Genomic DNA, 18,211 nt, shown 5'->3' with positions numbered 1-18,211 from the left:
AGCCTCAAGTAATCTTGAAAGGGCCTGTATTCAATGAAGTTGCTTAGCTGCCAGTTCAGAGGAGAACACTAGAATTACCAGAGCCTATGAAAAAACTCGATCCGTCCCACCTTAAATCGCTTCTCACCTCTCCGTCAGCGTCTTTTGTCCTTTAAATGTGTGGATAAGCAGCAAACAGCAAGCAGCCTGCTATTCCATCTCCCAACCTGCACAGTTTTCTCAGCTCAAGTCTGTTTACGTGCGTGTCAGTTGTTTAGAGTTGCATAGAGTGAGAAGTCGAGCAAAATGACACTTTTTATGAATACTATATCGCTATTTGGAACACTTGCATTTCATGTTTGTTCTGTGTCTACAACGATCTATGTAAACACATCGTTAAAACAGAAAAGTTTTTCATGTTTTAGTAATAATTGATAAAATGTAGACATGAAGTGTATAATGTGTGAAGCCTGAATTCAAAATATCAAAGAAACACTTTCAGAAAAGGTACACATATAACAGAACAAGTGCGCTTCTATTCAAGAATATAACTGCAGAAAAACAACCTGTGTTAGGGTGCAACATTGACACACATTTGCTACGAGCGCTTCGGTGCCGTCATCAAAACATAAAAATCTATGGCTATCAACAAGATGGCAGCACTATAATAGGAAACTGAGAAGTGGCAGCAAAACTAACCAGCAAACTGGCAGTGTCTATAGTGTCTGTACACTGAGGTACAAGTTCATTGACAGGCTCAAAGAGATACGACTTACCTTGCATAAAAGTGATAATGCAAGTTTGGACCATTCACTTTCAGAGGCTTCATGGCACATTTTACCCCACGTCATCCCAAAAGTCCTCTTGCTATTTACACTGCACTGACCACTTGGGGAAAACCAAGAGATCTGACAAACCTTTTAATAACTGACATGCCAGCAGCATTTCTCAGTCACTAGTAAGAAATGTCCTTGATTATGGTGAGCACATTGAAGAAATTTTAAACTCCCTCTTGTATGTATTGAGCAACAAGTCCAGTATAGTTACTCCTCTAATGCAGAAAATAAGAAAAGCGCTCCATATTTACCAGATTACTTAAATTGGTGGTTCCCCAATCTCTTTTTAGACATTAATGAGCCAAGTTGAATTCCATGAGCTTCAGGTCTCCTCTGTGGGGCATTTTTGAACTGTGCACTTACAGTTCCAACCCTAAAAGATAGTGAAAATAAGCTCCAAGGCAATTGTGCTCTTAAATCTGTCCAGCTGGTCGTCCATGTGCTCCAAGGGATCCTCAAATGGTTAATTCATACACTGTATACATAGTGGTCTGTAGAACTCTTTACACTCTCAATAAAAATAGCATTAATTGTATGGTTTAATGCCATACAGTACATCCTTCACATTGTTCTTTATGATTTCCATTTAGTATTTGTGAAGGGTGAGCTTGCTCTCAAATGCCCATTTAGTCACTTGAGCTGACATCATTTTCTTTGTTGTTGGCTCCCTGCAGGTTCCCAGTAGGAGTGACTCGCTATATACAGTAAATGCAAATGTTCCGTAACATGGACAACTTTGTGATGTGGTAGGAAAGCCTACTAGTTTCAGATAACTCGCAAAACATCATGGGACTGGTCTTTCAATCCTACATTTTGGGTCTGTGAGGTTGCAGCACTAACTACTGTCCCTTTAGTTTAGGCTTAGAGTACATAAAGTGCTGAACCTGAGGTGGGTTAAGAGATCTCAAAAATGTGGCAGGACAGATGAGTATTTAAAGTGTAATAATGTGGGTTTTTTTGCTCATTTTTATTTTTTATTTATCAGTTCTTGACAATTGAGACTTTTATTGACATTATAGATTATTATTTTTTTTTTCTGTTGTTTTAACTGGTGTTGTAGGCAAATGAAAAATTTTCAAAGTGCAGCAGTGAACTCCAAAGTGTTCAGCAGTTCTATGATGAGACTGAATCCAAAGCAAATGCTGAAAGGGACAAAATGTCCATGGAGCTAAATGATATTACATCTAATTTAAATGCACAGATGTAAGTATAATGTGAATGTATGTGAAGTTCTTATTTGACAAGAATGGAATGGTAGCATAGTACTGCCTTCCAAATCTATAGACCTTGGTTTGAATCATGGGCATTGTCATTGCTAGTCTATAGCTGGCACATTCAGTATCTAATGAATTGTTTTCCTGGGTACCTGTTTCAATGGCATACAGGGTACATTAATTGTTTAGTCTGTAAGTGGTGTCCAATTTTGTGAGTTTGAATTGTAATGAACTGATGTCTCATTCCCGTTGTATCCCTGTTTTCACCTGATGTTGCCAGAAATGGCTCAGAGCCTTGGAATGCATAAGGTAGGTCCAGATAATTCTGTTCAATTGAGTTCATTTTTGTGCAGCACTCTCCACTGAGTGATGGCTCAGAGCACTGCAACAAGTTCACAGTTAAACCCAATTACACACTTTACAAAATACTGATTAAATAATGAGGACACATAAAGATTTGTTTTAAAACTCAGGAAGAAAAAGCAAGTTACAAACTGATTAATTTACATGAAACTTTACTATACCTGCCCATTAACATTATTGTTGAACTATGGCCAGTAGACGGAGAACAGGAAAACAAAAAGTCCAGTCAGCAGCATTCCTGGAGTAAAAAATTCTGTGGGTTTCCATGGTCAATTGTAAGAGAAACAATGAAAGACAAAGTCAGTCATAGTCACAGTCCTGGGGCCTTGTGTATAAAACCTGCTTATACACGGAAACGTGTCTAAGCCATTTCTCACACAAAAGTTGTGATTTTTAAAAACGCAGTTGCCGTGGAAATTGGCTTAAAGTTGCAGAAAGTTTGGACCATCCATAAGTCAAATGTAGACTTTTTTAGTGTTGCCATTTTAGTGACTCCAGGCAGCAGGTCGGTGATTTGAACAGAAAACCACATTTAATTGTGCATTTCAATAACGCCTCGGTCGCTTTTTGATGTCGGTCTAGCCATTTATCCATCCATTCCTTTTTTCTAAACTCGGTTGTTCTGATACCTTATCGGAACAGGAATTAAGAGATTTCTGCATGGTGGCCTCTGTAATGTAGGCCCCAACTCAGCACACGACTCCAGGAGAATGTCTCTAGGACATCTCAATCAGCTTATAAATAAATCTTCATTACAAAAATTGACACAAATACCATTAATGTTATTTAAAGGACAGAAGATTTTGTGGAGGGCAATGCCAACTCTAGAGAAGAGGCCCCAGCCTCCATGAACCTGAACCTGTGGTTTAATTTATGTTATATATTATATATGACTAGCCAACCCGCAGCGTAGCATACGCCGCATAATCAGGCCGCTTTTTAAATGATTTTTAAGCACAGAGGAAACAATAAACATTTGAAAAATCCGTAATTTAATAAACCACAACATTGTAACATTGCAACAATGCACGCTACGAACCAACATACAATTGTCCGTGACTGAAAACCGGAGGAGCGCCGTCGCGCTTTCTCCTTCCAAAGCGAAGGACGGGGTTGAACGGTGCTCATTCAGTACGCACTGCCCGCTTATGTGCCCACCCCCAACTCCCTACCTGAGTCGCTTTCGTCTGTGTACAGTCCACACGCACCTGTGAGTCACGTTGACTGTTAATTTTCCAAACACCGCCTCAGTCGGTTTCCACGTTGATTTTTCATTGTTCTTTGCGGTTCCGGCTGCTTTTTTATATATAATCCACCAAGTCACCCGACCATGGGGGGCTTTACAAAGGGCAGGGACGTAATCAGTGCGAGCGTATGACCCGCACGTACTGGGAATTTCGTTCGTGGGGAACAATTGGAAGCCACGGTCTCCATCACAAATGGGGTTCAACGGCTTACCCACGCCTCCCCGCGCCGGGTAGACACACATTGATCCATTCAGTGTAGCGCGTGCAGTACCGGACATACAAGTGCATCACAGACCTGTTAATGCTCAATCTCACATGGCTGAAAGCCACTTGTCCCTCTAAGAATTTGGACACCGACTGCTGTTGGGTCGTGTAACTATTTAGCAGGCGGGAGTCTCGTTCGTTTTCGGAAATAACCAGCCAAATCGCTCCACCAACTAAGAACTGCCATGCACCACCCACAGAATCGAGAAAGAGCTATCAATCTGTCAATCCTGTCCGGGCCGGGTGAGGTTTCCTGTGTTGAGTCAAATGAAGCGAAAGGCTCCACACCTGGTGGTGCCCTTCCGTCAATTCCTTTAAGTTTCAGCTTTGTAACCATACTCCCCCTGAACCCAAAGACTTTGGTTACCGGTTGGCTGCCCGCGGTCATGGGAATGACGCCGGATCGCCTGTTGCGGGCCTGCATTGGTGAAGCAGGTGAGACGGTAATGAAACAGAGGCACAGGGCTTATTGGTTTTTAAAGACTGCTTCCTTCATTGGGTTTTAACCAATGCACGTAACGAACCAACACACAATCGTCCGTGCGGCGCAGGGTGGAACGGGAGAGAGGAGAAGGACATCCACTCCGCTCCCTCCGTCATGCTAGTCTGCTGATTTCTCGTTCAGTATACACTGCCTGCTCATGTGCCCACCTCCAACTCGTCACTCGAGTCGTTGTCGTCTTTGTACAGTCCAGATGCACCTGTGACTCACGTAGACTTTTCATTGCTCTGTGCGGTTTTGGCTGCCTTTCTATATATAATCCACCAAGACACCCGACCACGGTGGGAGGGTGTGTACAAAGTGCAGGAGTATCTAAGAAGACGCATGTTTGTCGCGGATGCGAATTGCTGTATGTAGCGTGTAAAACAGTTTGCTATAGTGCACGCGGTCGTGCGTCGTAACCGAAAACTCGTTTTTTAAAGACTGCTCACTTCATTGTGTTTTAACCTCAGTTGTAAAGGAATGTTTTAAGGATCCCATGGGATACCCCTCGCAAAGTTTTACACGCCGCATATGGCGATTCACCTCCGCGAGAAACATGCCTCTATTAACAGTCAACGTGGGTTGGAGCTGCATGTGACCTCTACGACAGACGAATACAAATGATGCCGGTTTTTCTGTGTCGTCACGTCCGAGTTGGTGGGCGTGGCTCTGTGAGTTGTCGTCGTATCCAATGGTCTTGGAGTTGGTAGGCGTGGCTCCTTCCTGCGTGCGCCATAGGTGTCTCACTTGTCGGCTTAGTGAATCCACGCCCCTTCCGGCGTGCTTTCCATGGTTGTCTTGCCTTAGTGAATTATATATACTGTGTAGATTATATATACGCCTTGTAAGCTCAATTTGGTGATGCAGGGGTAAATACTATTCTTCCTTATCAGTGTCCTTCTCTCAAAACTAAGAAAAATTATTTTATATATATATTTAATGACACTTGCCTAACACTTGACTTCATTGAAAAGAAACACCCTGAAAATGTTGCAACTGGTCGTGCAGCGGTGTTATTTAATGACACTTGCCTAACTCATTTCAGAAACATTCTAAAGGGGAGGAAGAAACAAAGTTCCTTGGACAGGTTTCTGTTGAAACGCCCTGCGAATGAAAGTGACGAAAGCGTAGCAAAAAAGAAAAAAAAGTGAAGAAAAAAATTAAGCAAAAGAGAAGTGAAAGATAAAAACATTATAATACGCTAATCGGCTCCACCAACATCTGTTTATTTCTTTAGATTCTCTTTTATATATTAGGTTTTATTTTGTTTGTATATAATATTTGTTCATTATGAATACATTTTTCTTATGTTAAAAACATTTAACAAAAAATTGGGGTGTTTTTTGGGGGGCTGGCATGAATTAATCTTATTTCAATTAATTTCAATGGGGACAATTGATTTGAGATACGAGCATTTTGACTTACGAGCTCGGTCATTAAATGAATTAAACTCGCATCTCAAGGTACCACTGTATATATATATATATATATATATATATATATATATATATATATATATATATATTATGATTATTTTAATCTTACATAGTACTCTGTTAGTAGTATTAGGGTGTTGCACCATATTAGCCATTATGGATGCAATGAGAAGTCAAGGAAAAGGAGAAAAGGACACCTTTTATTGGCTAACTAAAAATATTACAATGTGCAAGCTTTCAAGACAACTCAGGCCCCTTCTTCAGGCAAGATGTAATCAGTGCTTTGTTTGAAGATAACACAAACCGATGCATAAATTCTTAACATTGCCACTCTGTTTTTTGAAAAATGTTGTGTTACAATATATTTATTAAAAACTGTTGGTATGGTTTTAGATGTATATTTTTGTATTTCATTCATTTGTTCTGAATATTTTATTTCAAATATCTGTGCATGAGAAAACCTTTTTAATATTTATGTGTTTTCAATTTGACAGACACGAGCTTGATCAGTTTGAACTGTTCTCAAGAGCCTGTTTGAAAAAGATGGCAGAAATCCAAAGAAATCTGATAGATAGAGAAAATGAAGAGAGATTCCTGAAGATACAGATATCAAATCAGTCTGAATGCGAACAAATTTTAAAAGACGAGGCAAGTAGAAGTGCTCAAACACAAATGGCCTAAATATATATATATACTGTATATATATATATATATATATATATATATATATTGTTGTTTTTTTTTTTTTTTTAAAAGTGGTTCTTTGTAGAAAAGTGCAAATGATGATACTAAGCAGGCTATTGTATTTTACTTCTGCTTTTATGAAATTTCATTTAGTTGCTATGGTTGAAGATGGACAGCACCACAACGGTCTTCTTGTGGTGCAGATTGTAGAAGTTGAGTTTGAACCCTGGTTCGATGTGCACCTAGCATAAAAGAAGCCCAGCTTTATTATTTGCTGTGTTTGTGCTTGAGTCTCATATTCTTCTGAGCATATGCTTAAAAGCTGAAGGTGTTATTTTAATATTCACTATGATAAAGCTTTGCTTTGCCCAGAGGGGACTGGGCAGTCTCATGGTCTGGAATCCCTGCAGATTTTATTTTTTTCTCCAGCCGTCTGGAGTTTTTTTTCTGTTTTTTCTGTCCACCCTGGCCATCGGACCTTACTCTTATTCTATGTTAATTAATGTTGACTTATTTTATTTTCATACTGTGTCTTTTATTTTTCTATTCTTCATTATGTAAAGCACTTTGAGCTACATTTTTTGTATGAAAATGTGCTATATAAATAAATGTTGTTGTTGTTGTAAAGGTTTTAGTTATTAGGAAAAGGCATTCTAAGTGATCTTACAGGAAAAATATTTATATATATATATATATATATATATATATATATATATATATATATATATATATATATATATATATATATATATATATATATATATATATAAGGCTTAAGAGAAAGGGTCATATTTTAAGACATGATCACTGCTCTATTGTAATTCTTTGGCTAAGTTTCCTGTTGATGGATCCAGTTGGATTCAAAGGGAAAACCCATTTTCACTCAAAAGGTTGAGAATGGAATAGACGTGCAATCTCATGCACGTAGCGCACTTTTGCAACACATAGAAAGGTCACGTACACCTAAGCTAGCAGGACTGTCAATCAGCCAAATGGACCGGGTTAATTGTGGTTATTTAAGGTGTCATGTCCCGTTAACAACTGGGTGTAACCAATCATGTTAAAAGGTTTCTGATTATGTAATAAATTCCTTGGAATTGTGATCTAATCAATGATGTATAAATATAGTGCAGCAGGCGTCCCTCTCTGGTAACACTTGCTAATAAGGTGCTTGCAAGAGTTAGATAATAAAGACGACTGATTGACGCTTTTTTCCTGCTTATGTTTATTGCCTATTCGAGATATCCATTTGGGGGTTCTGCCCATAAATTTGTTCCACAAGATCTCATGTTGATTTTATGTGGTTCTTTTCATGATGCTGGTGCCACTACTATGAATTTGTAAGTGAACTTGTGAGTGTGTAGAGACCACAAGCATCTTAGCCAGTTGAGGTAAATGAGAACTTCTTTTATTTAAGGAGGCATATAGCATAGCTGTTGCATTTGCTCAGTTTTGCTTCTTTTTTGCGTTTGTAACATTATATTTGCAAATTAGACACCTTGTTAGAATTTCCAATTTGTGTCAAATGATTTTAATCATCTGAGAAGTTTCAATATGTGTATTTTGTTTTGATTATTTAATTTGGGATAAATATAAATGTTTTAGACATTTAATTTTAAATGCATCATAATGCCTTTATGTGGCTTCAGAGTTTTGTTACTAGATTGCTAATAACTGTGACCTGATGCTGCCTCCCAAGAGACACTATGTGGCACATCACATTGGCCCACTTTATAACCCTCCTCAGCGCTCGGGACAGTTTCCGAGATTACAGATTAAAACCTGCAACAATCTCAGTCTTGTGCTCGCATTCTGCTTAATGACTCATGTTTGTATGGAAGAGATGGGCCAGGATAAGAGAAGAAATGTATTAGAAGTGAGTAGCAGGCTTAGAACCATGAGAGAAAAGAAAAAAACAATGTCAAAATACAGCAGTAACTAGCAAAGGTTTCTTTTGATAAACAAGTTTATTATCCACAATCACAGATAGGGAAACTCAACAAATGGCTGGCCTTTAAACCTGTTGCACCACAACATTGAGGAAACGACCTCTGAGGACAAGGCCTCTAACAAACAGTCGAAGCATCCTAATGACGGGTGATAAGAAATATCATAACAGGATGCATGGTTATGAAAACAGCCCAAAATAATATACAAAAGTTTATCTATACATAATGTCAAAAACATCATCTTAGATATGGATTCCTTGATCCCAAAAACCTTTAGTAAGAAGCACAAAATAAGTAAATCAATAATATTAAATGTACAAAACAATCATAAACATACCTATAACATTAGGATTCTATTTCTCTGCTCAGTTTGCAGATTTAGCATCTGGTGACCACTAGTCCTTCCAATTTTTCTTTACACTGTTTTTTCTCAGTTTAAGACAATGGCATTTCTGAGTTTAAATATTGACAATTTCTCAAACACACATGCATCTCCTCGTCTGTTTTACACCATTACTCACTAATTCTGTTACTAACAGGTAATTCAGAGAGGTTGGCTGAAACTAAACAAAGAGGTGGACCCGGACAACGCTGCAGTTCAGCTGAGTCACTCTTTATATTTACAGTTGGCGTAACAGTTTTGAGTTGCATCACAACCTGTTGCTATTTTTAAAATGAAAAAGATTATATGCATAGGCCATAAACTCACCCCTTATCACATCAGCTCAACTGACTAGTGCAAAGTTTGGGAGAAAATGCAAAATCCAGTAAGACAGCCTTAGTGCCATCATTCAGGAATAGTAAACGTAATATTTGTTTTGACTTTATCTTCTCCCAACTTATAACTACTGATTCTTCCATGTGATATTTCTAGGTTTACTGATTATTAACCTGGTAGGCAATGGATTTGGCTGGTATCTGGTTTACTTAAAAAAAAAAAAAAGTTTTTCATAATTTTCAGATTCCATAGCAAGTTAAGCATATTTAGTGTTGTTTTTGCCTTTTCTTATTTGATTTTTTTATTTTTACTTATTTATTGTTCATGATGGTTGCAAAATTATAATGTCATAGGAGGTGCTATCATGGTGTGGCCACAGGGTTTGGTGGCAATTTTGGGACACTAAAAAAGGGGACTGAGAGCATGGCCAAACTATTGAGTCACCAGATTTTTTTTTTTGGAGACGCCAGGTTTTGTCATTTTGGCATCCCCAAAACTCTTTTTCCATGTTTGTCTTATAACTTTGAACTTTATTTAGTGTTCCTGTTTTCCTCATTTGTTAAATGAATACTTGTTTTGTCTTGGTAGAGTAATATATTTTGATCTACTTTCCCCTTTTGTATTATTAATAAGTAGCCTTTGTCAGAATGCCTAATCTCATAGACTTACCACTGTTTATAAGGTATTATACTGTAGTATACAGTATAACTAAAGTAATATTAAATTACATTGCTTTGCCTAAATTACAAATAAAGACATACAAAATATGTATCAAGTTATATACAAAATCTCACATCACAACAATACTCTACACAAAAAAGATAATTTTTTACATGTTACTTCTTTTTGTTTAATTTATTATACCCTACTTACTTCATGTAGTTTGAAGTGGTGGTCAAGAAAAACTTTTAATGTCATGTTTTTATGGGCAAAGTACATAACAAAGATTCTAACAGAATAGGACTCAATAGTAATCAATGCTGGATAATGAAAAAAACATTTAAAGAAAAAATAAAAAAATACTCACATTACTTATGTTTCATAATCCACATGTCCATTGTCTAGTCATTATGCTCAAAACATGCACATGCATTCATTTTGCTAAAATATCATCAATACTTCCAGAAGACAGACAAATTCCCATAATATTATACTTTCAAATTCAACTTAGTTTTGCTCCTGAATTCCAGAATTTTTTCTTGGTTCCTGACCTTTTCTGATCTCATGGTTTTGCCCCCATGCCTGGTCTGACTACATTTCATTTTTTGACCAACTATCTCCTGGGGCCTCATGCATAACGCTGTGCATAGAATTCACACTCTAACATGGTGTAAGGACAAAAGCGGAAATATGCGTACGCAGAAACAAATCCAGATGCATAATTCTGTGTGTTTGCCAACTTCCATGTTCTTCCTCTCCATAAATCTTGGTCAGAGTGAAAAGTAATGCACATGCACGCACCTGCTGCCACTCCCAAACTCCTCCAAGAATTACTCCTCTTTGAATCAATATAAATAGCCCTTAAGCTCTGCGTTCTGTGAAAAGGCAATGGCAAAATCACAGGGGAAAGTAGAAGAATTTCAGCGATTACCAAGTGGAGGCAAGGAAAAACTATTTTTTGTTTTAAACAGTAGTATAAACAACAAAACGAAGTTGATTGTGTGACATAGAGTGTCGAAGAAACTTGAAAGCTCAACTTCACAAAGTCGCACAGTGCCCGAAATAAAAAAGAAGTCTGAGTGTCATATGAAAGCTTATTAGGGTACAGAGAAAAGAAAAAAAAATAGGGACAGTGGGAAAAAAGCTTGAAATTTCAACTTTAATCTCGAGAAAAGTCGAGCAAAATGACACCTTTTATTGGCTAACTAAAAATATTACAATATGCAAGCTTTCGAGGCAACTCATGCCCCTTCTTCATAATGGCTAACACAGTACAACACCCTAGTACTACTAACTTTAATCTCAAAATTTCTACTTTAATCACGTAGTATATTTTGTCATTAAAGTAGAACATCATAAACTTCATCTTAAAATTGTTTAATTTACTAGTTTTTCAAATCCACTAGAGTAGCATGTTAAATGCTTTGTTTTGTTTTGTATTTGATCTTCTATGTGCTCTATGTGTGTGAATCACTACGTGCTTCTTAAACGGGCTTTCTCTTCCACTGACTGGAAACAAAATCCATTACATTCATGATATTACAACTCTCTGAATAAATTAAATACTGAGATGTATACTTGACATCATTTTCATGATTATAGGAGTTAATGCATGTATTAAACATGGGAACACGGTGGCACAGTAATAGTGACGAGCTGGTGCCCTGTCCAGAGATTGTTCCTGCTTCCTGCAAGATGCTTGCTGTGCCGTGCGCGACCTTCGAAGAAATAATTTATTGCAGCAGTACTGTCTCTTTCAAACATACTAACCTCCGGTTCTTGTCCTTACTTTTCTTTCTCCAAGTAACCAATCACCACACAATCAGCTCTGTAATATATGTTAAACCACCTGTAAGCTTAGAACGCCGATTCTTCTAAACTTTTAAGGAACACTGAAATATCTTCATAGTACATGTTTAATTATTCCATCCATCTATCCTTCCAGTGTCTCGCTAGTCCTAGCAAGAATGCAACGTGAGGCAGGAACAATCCCTGAACTATGTAGCACTGTGCCACCGTGTCCTCACATGTTTAATTATTAACAATATAGATTACTTAAATGATGTTAACATTTTATCTGTATAATGTAATAAACATATTTTACTGCTTTTGATCTTAAAAATGATATCGTCATCATATGTAAATACACGCTTTATAAAGTGGCTTAGGCTGTGCAATATTATAACTGTATCACAAGTTTACAGGGAGGTGATTGTACTTATAAGTACAAACAGTTCTACAAGGAGCACTTGATGGGCTGATTGAGTACCTTTATAGTTCTTGGGATGAAACTGTTTCTGAACCGCGAGGTCCGCACAGAAAAGGCTCTGAAGCGTTTGTCGTATGAGAGCAGTTCAAATAGCGCATGGCTGAGGCAGTGTGTGCTTGATGCTGTAAACTGATAATTCTCTTTCCAATCAGCTGCTGTAGAGCTGTGATTCCACACTCAGATACATTGACATAAATACTTAGAGTGATGCAGTGAGAGTAATATAGAAAAAGATGATCCGCTGTGGCATGCCCTAACGGGAGCAGCTGGAAGAAGAAAAAGAAGGTTCAGTGAGAGTAACAAAGCTAAAGCAGCTATGGTATTTGGAATAGTTTAGCCATTCGGTGGACCATTATATTGTTACAGGTTAATTACAAATAGATGCATTAAACTAATAAACAATATGCATTTATTTTCAGTGTATTTATAAAGCTGCATCAGGGATTTGGATCTAAAAAAGAAAGGGAAACCACACAGGAGCAATAGCACTGCTTTGATGCTGGGTGCCGCCAGTTTGCAAAACTGAGCGGAGAACTTGTGTACGGCAAGCATTTAGCTGCTGTGAAAATGTGCATGGCTTTACGCAAAGTTTAGGTTTCATACATCACGATTTGAGCATGGAAATGGGCTTACGCAACATTTTTGTGTGTACGCATCATTTATACATGAGATCCCTGGTCTTTTTCTCTATCTCACAATCATCCTCAGATACACTTTGTGTTCCAACAGTGCCTAAGTTGGCTAGCTTGTAACAAATGCAGAACAAAAAGTTATAAAGTGCTAAATTTTAATGTACAGTACCAAATACATTTTGATTTAAAGCAGATAAACAAGTATATCATAGATGAAAACTTATCTGCTTAACAAAGAAGGTAAGAAAATTGGTACTTCATTGATTTGACCATGTTTGTGGGCATATGATGTCACAATGTTGTGACCGTGTTGGATTACTAGTGAAATAAAACCACATAACAAAGCAAACAATTGGAAAAGTTTCTTAGAAATGGAAAGAAAATGTGCATAAGCAAATACAATATCTGACACAATACTGCATCAGATCATAATGCTCTAATGATGAGGTTATTAAGAACAATATTTAACTGCTTGCTAAATTAATTATTTTACCATATTGTAGTTTTTTGTGTCATGATGTATATTATGATGATTATACATTTTTTTATTTTTTCTCTGTTATCTATACTAATAAAAGGCAAAGCCCTCACTTACTCACTCACTCACTGACTGACTAACTGACTGACTCACTGACTCATCACTAATTCTCCAACTTCCCGTATAGGTAGAAGGCTGAAATTTGGCAGGCTCATTCCTTACAGCTTCCTTACAAAAGTTGGGCAGGTTTCATTTCGAAATTCTACGCGTAATGGTCATAACTGGAAGCTATTTTTCTCCATATACTGTAATGGAGTTGAGCTCGAAAGCCGTGGGGGGCGGAGTTTCGTGTGACATCATCACGCCTCCCACGTAATCACATGAACTGATTGTCGACGCAGTACGTAGAAAACCAGGAAGAGTTCCAAAAAGTGCTGAAGAAAACATGCATTATATAATTGAGAAGGCAGCGAAACAATAAGAAGCGAGCGAGTGACATATACCACCATATTCATGAGTGCTGCTACTTCGGAAACAAAGCACGGTGTAAACCTAAAGTTTAAATTAAGTTCAAAGACAGGCTGCCGCTGGCGTTTGTCATGCCCACGGGTAATGCAGGATACAAGTTTAATGAGAGGACGCAGGATATAAACGAGAGTTTTGATCACTTTGTAACTAAGTTAAAATTGCACGTGAAGGGCTGTGCTTATGCAAATTCCGAGAGACTGTGTTTGTGGGGGATTGACAGTTAAGGCAGGTGGGGGACTCACATCATCATCTCCCCTCCCATTCACCTCATTTCGCTCTGAGCTACCACCAAGTACACACAGAAAAATCCACAAGTTAATATGCACGCTGTCTCTAGAGTTTCTCCACACTGAATCCTCCAGGCACTACTTACAAAAGGTTACATTGACAATGTGTTACGTTATTTTTAAAATGTTTCCTTTTCTTAGCACAAGCACAGCTGAGACGCTTCGATGCATGTGCTCCATAACGCGTTAAAAAATAATGCATTTAATTACACTTTGCATTACAAGCAAAGGGGACCTTCTGTCAATCCATGATTTTCTGGTACATGGTTCCTGGTTACATTGATCAGCGCTTCCCGATTCATTTTACCCTCGCACCCCCTTGGTTTAAGAAGAAGTATGAAAAAATGCGAGGTTAACACAGAAAAACAGATCACCAATTGAAGCTTTATGAATAATCGATTCGCCATCAATAATTGTTTTGGTAAAGCCATACTCAGTATAATCCTCCTTTTTTATAATTTTTCCGCCACTAGCCATGATTAAATAAACGGTAAAAAAGTAAGAGCGAAGCGAGGGTGACTTATTCAGGCAGGCAGGCGACAGCTCAATAGCTCGAATTTGGATATAAGTAGGTTCTATTTAGTCGCCAAAAATATCTTTGTTAGGAATGGAAGTTGAATTTAGTCTTTAAATTTCTATGGTAAAGAATGATGACTAAATTTAATTATTTAAAGTCAAAACTTGTATATATAAAGTCATTCCCGAATATATAAAGTCAAAACCTGATTATATAAAGTCACTGTCGGAATAAATAAAGTCAAAACTTGAATATATAAAGTCAGCGCTGGAATATCCATCCATTTCCCAACCCGTTGAATCCGACCACAGGGTCACGGGGGTCTGCTGGAGCAAATCCCAGACAACACTGGGCGCAAGGCAGGAACCAATCCTGGGCAGAGCACATGCATCATTTTCAAAACATTAACCGAACAGTATTTTTTTAATTTATTTTTCTGAATACGTTTTTTTTGTTAACTTAGTTCAGTTCAGAGTTGTTTCAATCAATAGATTTTGACTTTCACTTTATATATTCAGGAGTGAGTTTATATACTCCGATGTTGACTTTATATAATCAGGAATGACTTTATATATTCCGACGCTGACTTTATATATTCAGGTTTTGACTTTATATATTCCAGCGATGACTTTATATATTCTGACACTGACTTTATATATTCAGAAAAAAGTTTTGACTTTATGTATACCGACGCTGACTTTATATATTCAAGTTTTGACTTAATATATTCCGACGCCGACTTTATATATTCACAAAATCAATGTATTTGCCTGTTTGGCACCCCATAGTATATGTGTATACTATGAGTATATATATATATACAGTGGAACCTCGGTTTACGAGTAACTTGATTTACGAGTGTTTTGCAAGACAAGCAAAATTTTTAATAAATTTTGACTTGATAAACGAGCAATGTCTTGCAATACGAGTAGTTTGGATACACTTTGTCTGCTGAGCGTTATGTGATCACAACTGAGCTGATGGTTCTTCTCTCTCTCTCCTTATCTCGCTCGCTCACCCAGCACGTCTCTCTCCCTCTCTCCTTATCTCGCTCGCTCGCCCAGGGCGTCTCTCTCTCTCTCTCCTTATCTCGCTCGCCCAGCGCGTCTCTCTCTCTCTCTCTCTCTCCTTATCTATCTCGCTCGCCCGCCCAGCATGTCTCTCTCTCTGTCTCTCTGGCAATCATCTCCTATTCTCAGTCTGAGTCTGTGTGCCTCACTCATATAGTCAACATCTGTTTACTATAGCATTGTGACTGTGTGTGTGTGCGCTGTAAAGTGCGAGTCCCCATCTTGCTCCCCAAAACATGAAGCTGAGTCTCAGTACTTTAACACCAGCTTTATTCAGCTTGAAACAGAAACAGCGCTGTTATTTATTGTACCGGGATCTTTATAATGTTCCTTGTATGACCCATTGACGACAGGCGCTTATAGCATGTCTGCGATCGTTTTGGATGCGCTTATACGGCAAACTGCTACAGCGCTGGGGGACTGCGATTGCTTCCACGTGTTGTCCCGTTGGGTTGAATCCCACATGAGTTTAGAAACTCACACCAGCCATGATTCTTTATAAAGGTAAAGTGCAGGTTAATTTGTATTATGTATTATACTTTATATTTTGTATTAATCATTTTTATATGAATAGTTTTGGGTTGTGGAACAAATCATCTGCGTTTCCATTATTTCTTATGGGGAAATTCGCTTTGATATATGAGTGCTTTGGATTGCGAGCACGTTTCCGGAACGAATTATGCTCGCAAACTGAGGTTCCACTGTATATATATATATATATATATATATATATATATATATATATATATATATATATATATATATATATATATATATATATATATATATATGCCAGCAACACTCATGACAATGAAAAACAATTACATTGTCAATCATGTTACGTTATTATTAAAATGTTTCCTTTTCTTTTTACTTCTCCGCTGCCAAGTGCGGGTATTTTGCTATGTATAGAATAGATATATAGCTGTCTCAAAACAGGACTGGGCCTGGTTTTACATGTGGAGGTCATTTCAAGTTTCTCCCTCTTGATCTGGTTTTTTGGCTGGTTTTCCACTCGTGCTAGTTTTGGCTTGAGTAATCATCTCTACTGGCAGTATGAGGCGATTCCTTAACCCTACAGAAGTTGCACAGGTTGTCCAACTTCTCCAGGATGGCACATCCACACGTGCTGCAGCAAGAAGGTTTAATGTGTCTCCCAGCACAATCTCCAGAACATGGAGGAGATTTCAGGAGACTGGCTGTTATTCTCGGAGAGCTGGACAGGGCCATAGAAGGTCCTCAACCCATCAGCAGTACCGATACCTGCTCCTTTGTGCAAGGCGGAACAGGCTGAGCACTGCTCCTGCCCTACAGAATGACCTCCAGAGGGCCACTGGTGTGAATGTCTCTACCCAAACAATCAGGAACAGACTTCATGAAGATGGCCTGAGGGCCCGGCGTCCTGTAGTGGGCCCTGTGCTCACTGCCCAGCACCGTGGAGCTCGACTGGCATTTGCTCAAGAACACCAGAATTGGCAAGTCCGCCACTGGCGCCCTGTACTTTTTACAGACGAGAGCAGGTTCACCCTGAGCAGCTGTGATAGAGGTGAAAGAGTCTGGAGAAGACAAGGAGAACGATATGCTGCCTGCAACGTCGTTCAACATGACAGGTTTGGTGGTGGGTCAGTGATGGTCTGGGGAGGCATATCCATGGAGGGACGCACAGACATCTACTGCGTAGGAAATGGTGCTCTGACTGCCATAAGGTATCGAGATGAAATCCTTGAACCCATTGTCAGACCCTACGCTGGTGCAGTAGGTCCTGGTTTCCTCCTAATGCACGACAATGCCCGGCCTCATGTGGCAAGAGTATGCAGGCAGTACCTGGAGGATGAAGGAATTGAAACAATTGAATGGCCTTCACGATCCCCTGACTTAAACCCAATAGAACATCTGTGGGACATTATGTTTCGGTCCATTAGGCCGCCAGGTTGCTCCTCAGACTGTACAACAGCTCAGGGATGCCCTCATACAGATCTGGGAGGAAATGCCACAAGACACCATCCGTCGTCTCATTAGGAGCATGCCCGACGTTGTCAAGCATGCATACAAGCTCGTGGGGCCACACAAGATACTGAAAAGCATTTTGAGTAGCAGAAATTAAGTTTTTGAAAAAATGGACTAGCCTGCCACATCTTCATTTCACTCTGATTTTAGGGTGTCTACACAATTGAGCCCTCTGTAGGCAGAAAACTTTTATTTCCATTAAAAGACTTGGCATCCTTTTGTTCCTAAGACATTGCCCTGTCGTTATTTGTATAGATATCCAACTTCATATTGAGATCTGATGTATCTAATGTGTTTCTTTAAAGTGTTCCTTTAATTTTTGTGAGCAGTGTATATATATATATATATAGTATATATATATATATATATATATAGATATGCCACCAACACTCATATCAATGACAAAACAATTACATTAACAATCATGTTACGTTATTTAAAAAATTTTTCCTTTTCTTTTTCATAACTTCTTTAACACACTACTTCTCCGCTGCGAATCTCGGGTATTCTGCTAGTCATGTAATAAGTTCCTGATGTTTTCATATGTTTATCAGACAGTTGTTTAAAAAGCTTGACAAACCTTTTCCTT

General features: G+C 38.4%; 1 protein-coding gene across 1 annotated transcript in view; it reads left to right on the top strand.

The window, feature by feature from the left end:
- LOC120530196 (coiled-coil domain-containing protein 178) overlaps nucleotides 1-18,211 on the top strand; it is a 472,799-nt gene that overhangs the window by 113,242 nt on the left and 341,346 nt on the right. The window contains exons 8-9 of the mRNA XM_039754457.1: nucleotides 1,876-2,018; nucleotides 6,318-6,471. Of these exons, the coding sequence (XP_039610391.1) occupies nucleotides 1,876-2,018; nucleotides 6,318-6,471 (297 nt within the window). The remainder of the gene's footprint in view (nucleotides 1-1,875; nucleotides 2,019-6,317; nucleotides 6,472-18,211) is intronic.

Source organism: Polypterus senegalus, chromosome 5, assembly GCF_016835505.1.
Source record: "Polypterus senegalus isolate Bchr_013 chromosome 5, ASM1683550v1, whole genome shotgun sequence".
NCBI lineage: Eukaryota > Metazoa > Chordata > Cladistia > Polypteriformes > Polypteridae > Polypterus > Polypterus senegalus.
Note: the sequence above shows the minus strand (reverse complement) of the source record. Positions and strands in the feature narration are given on the sequence as shown.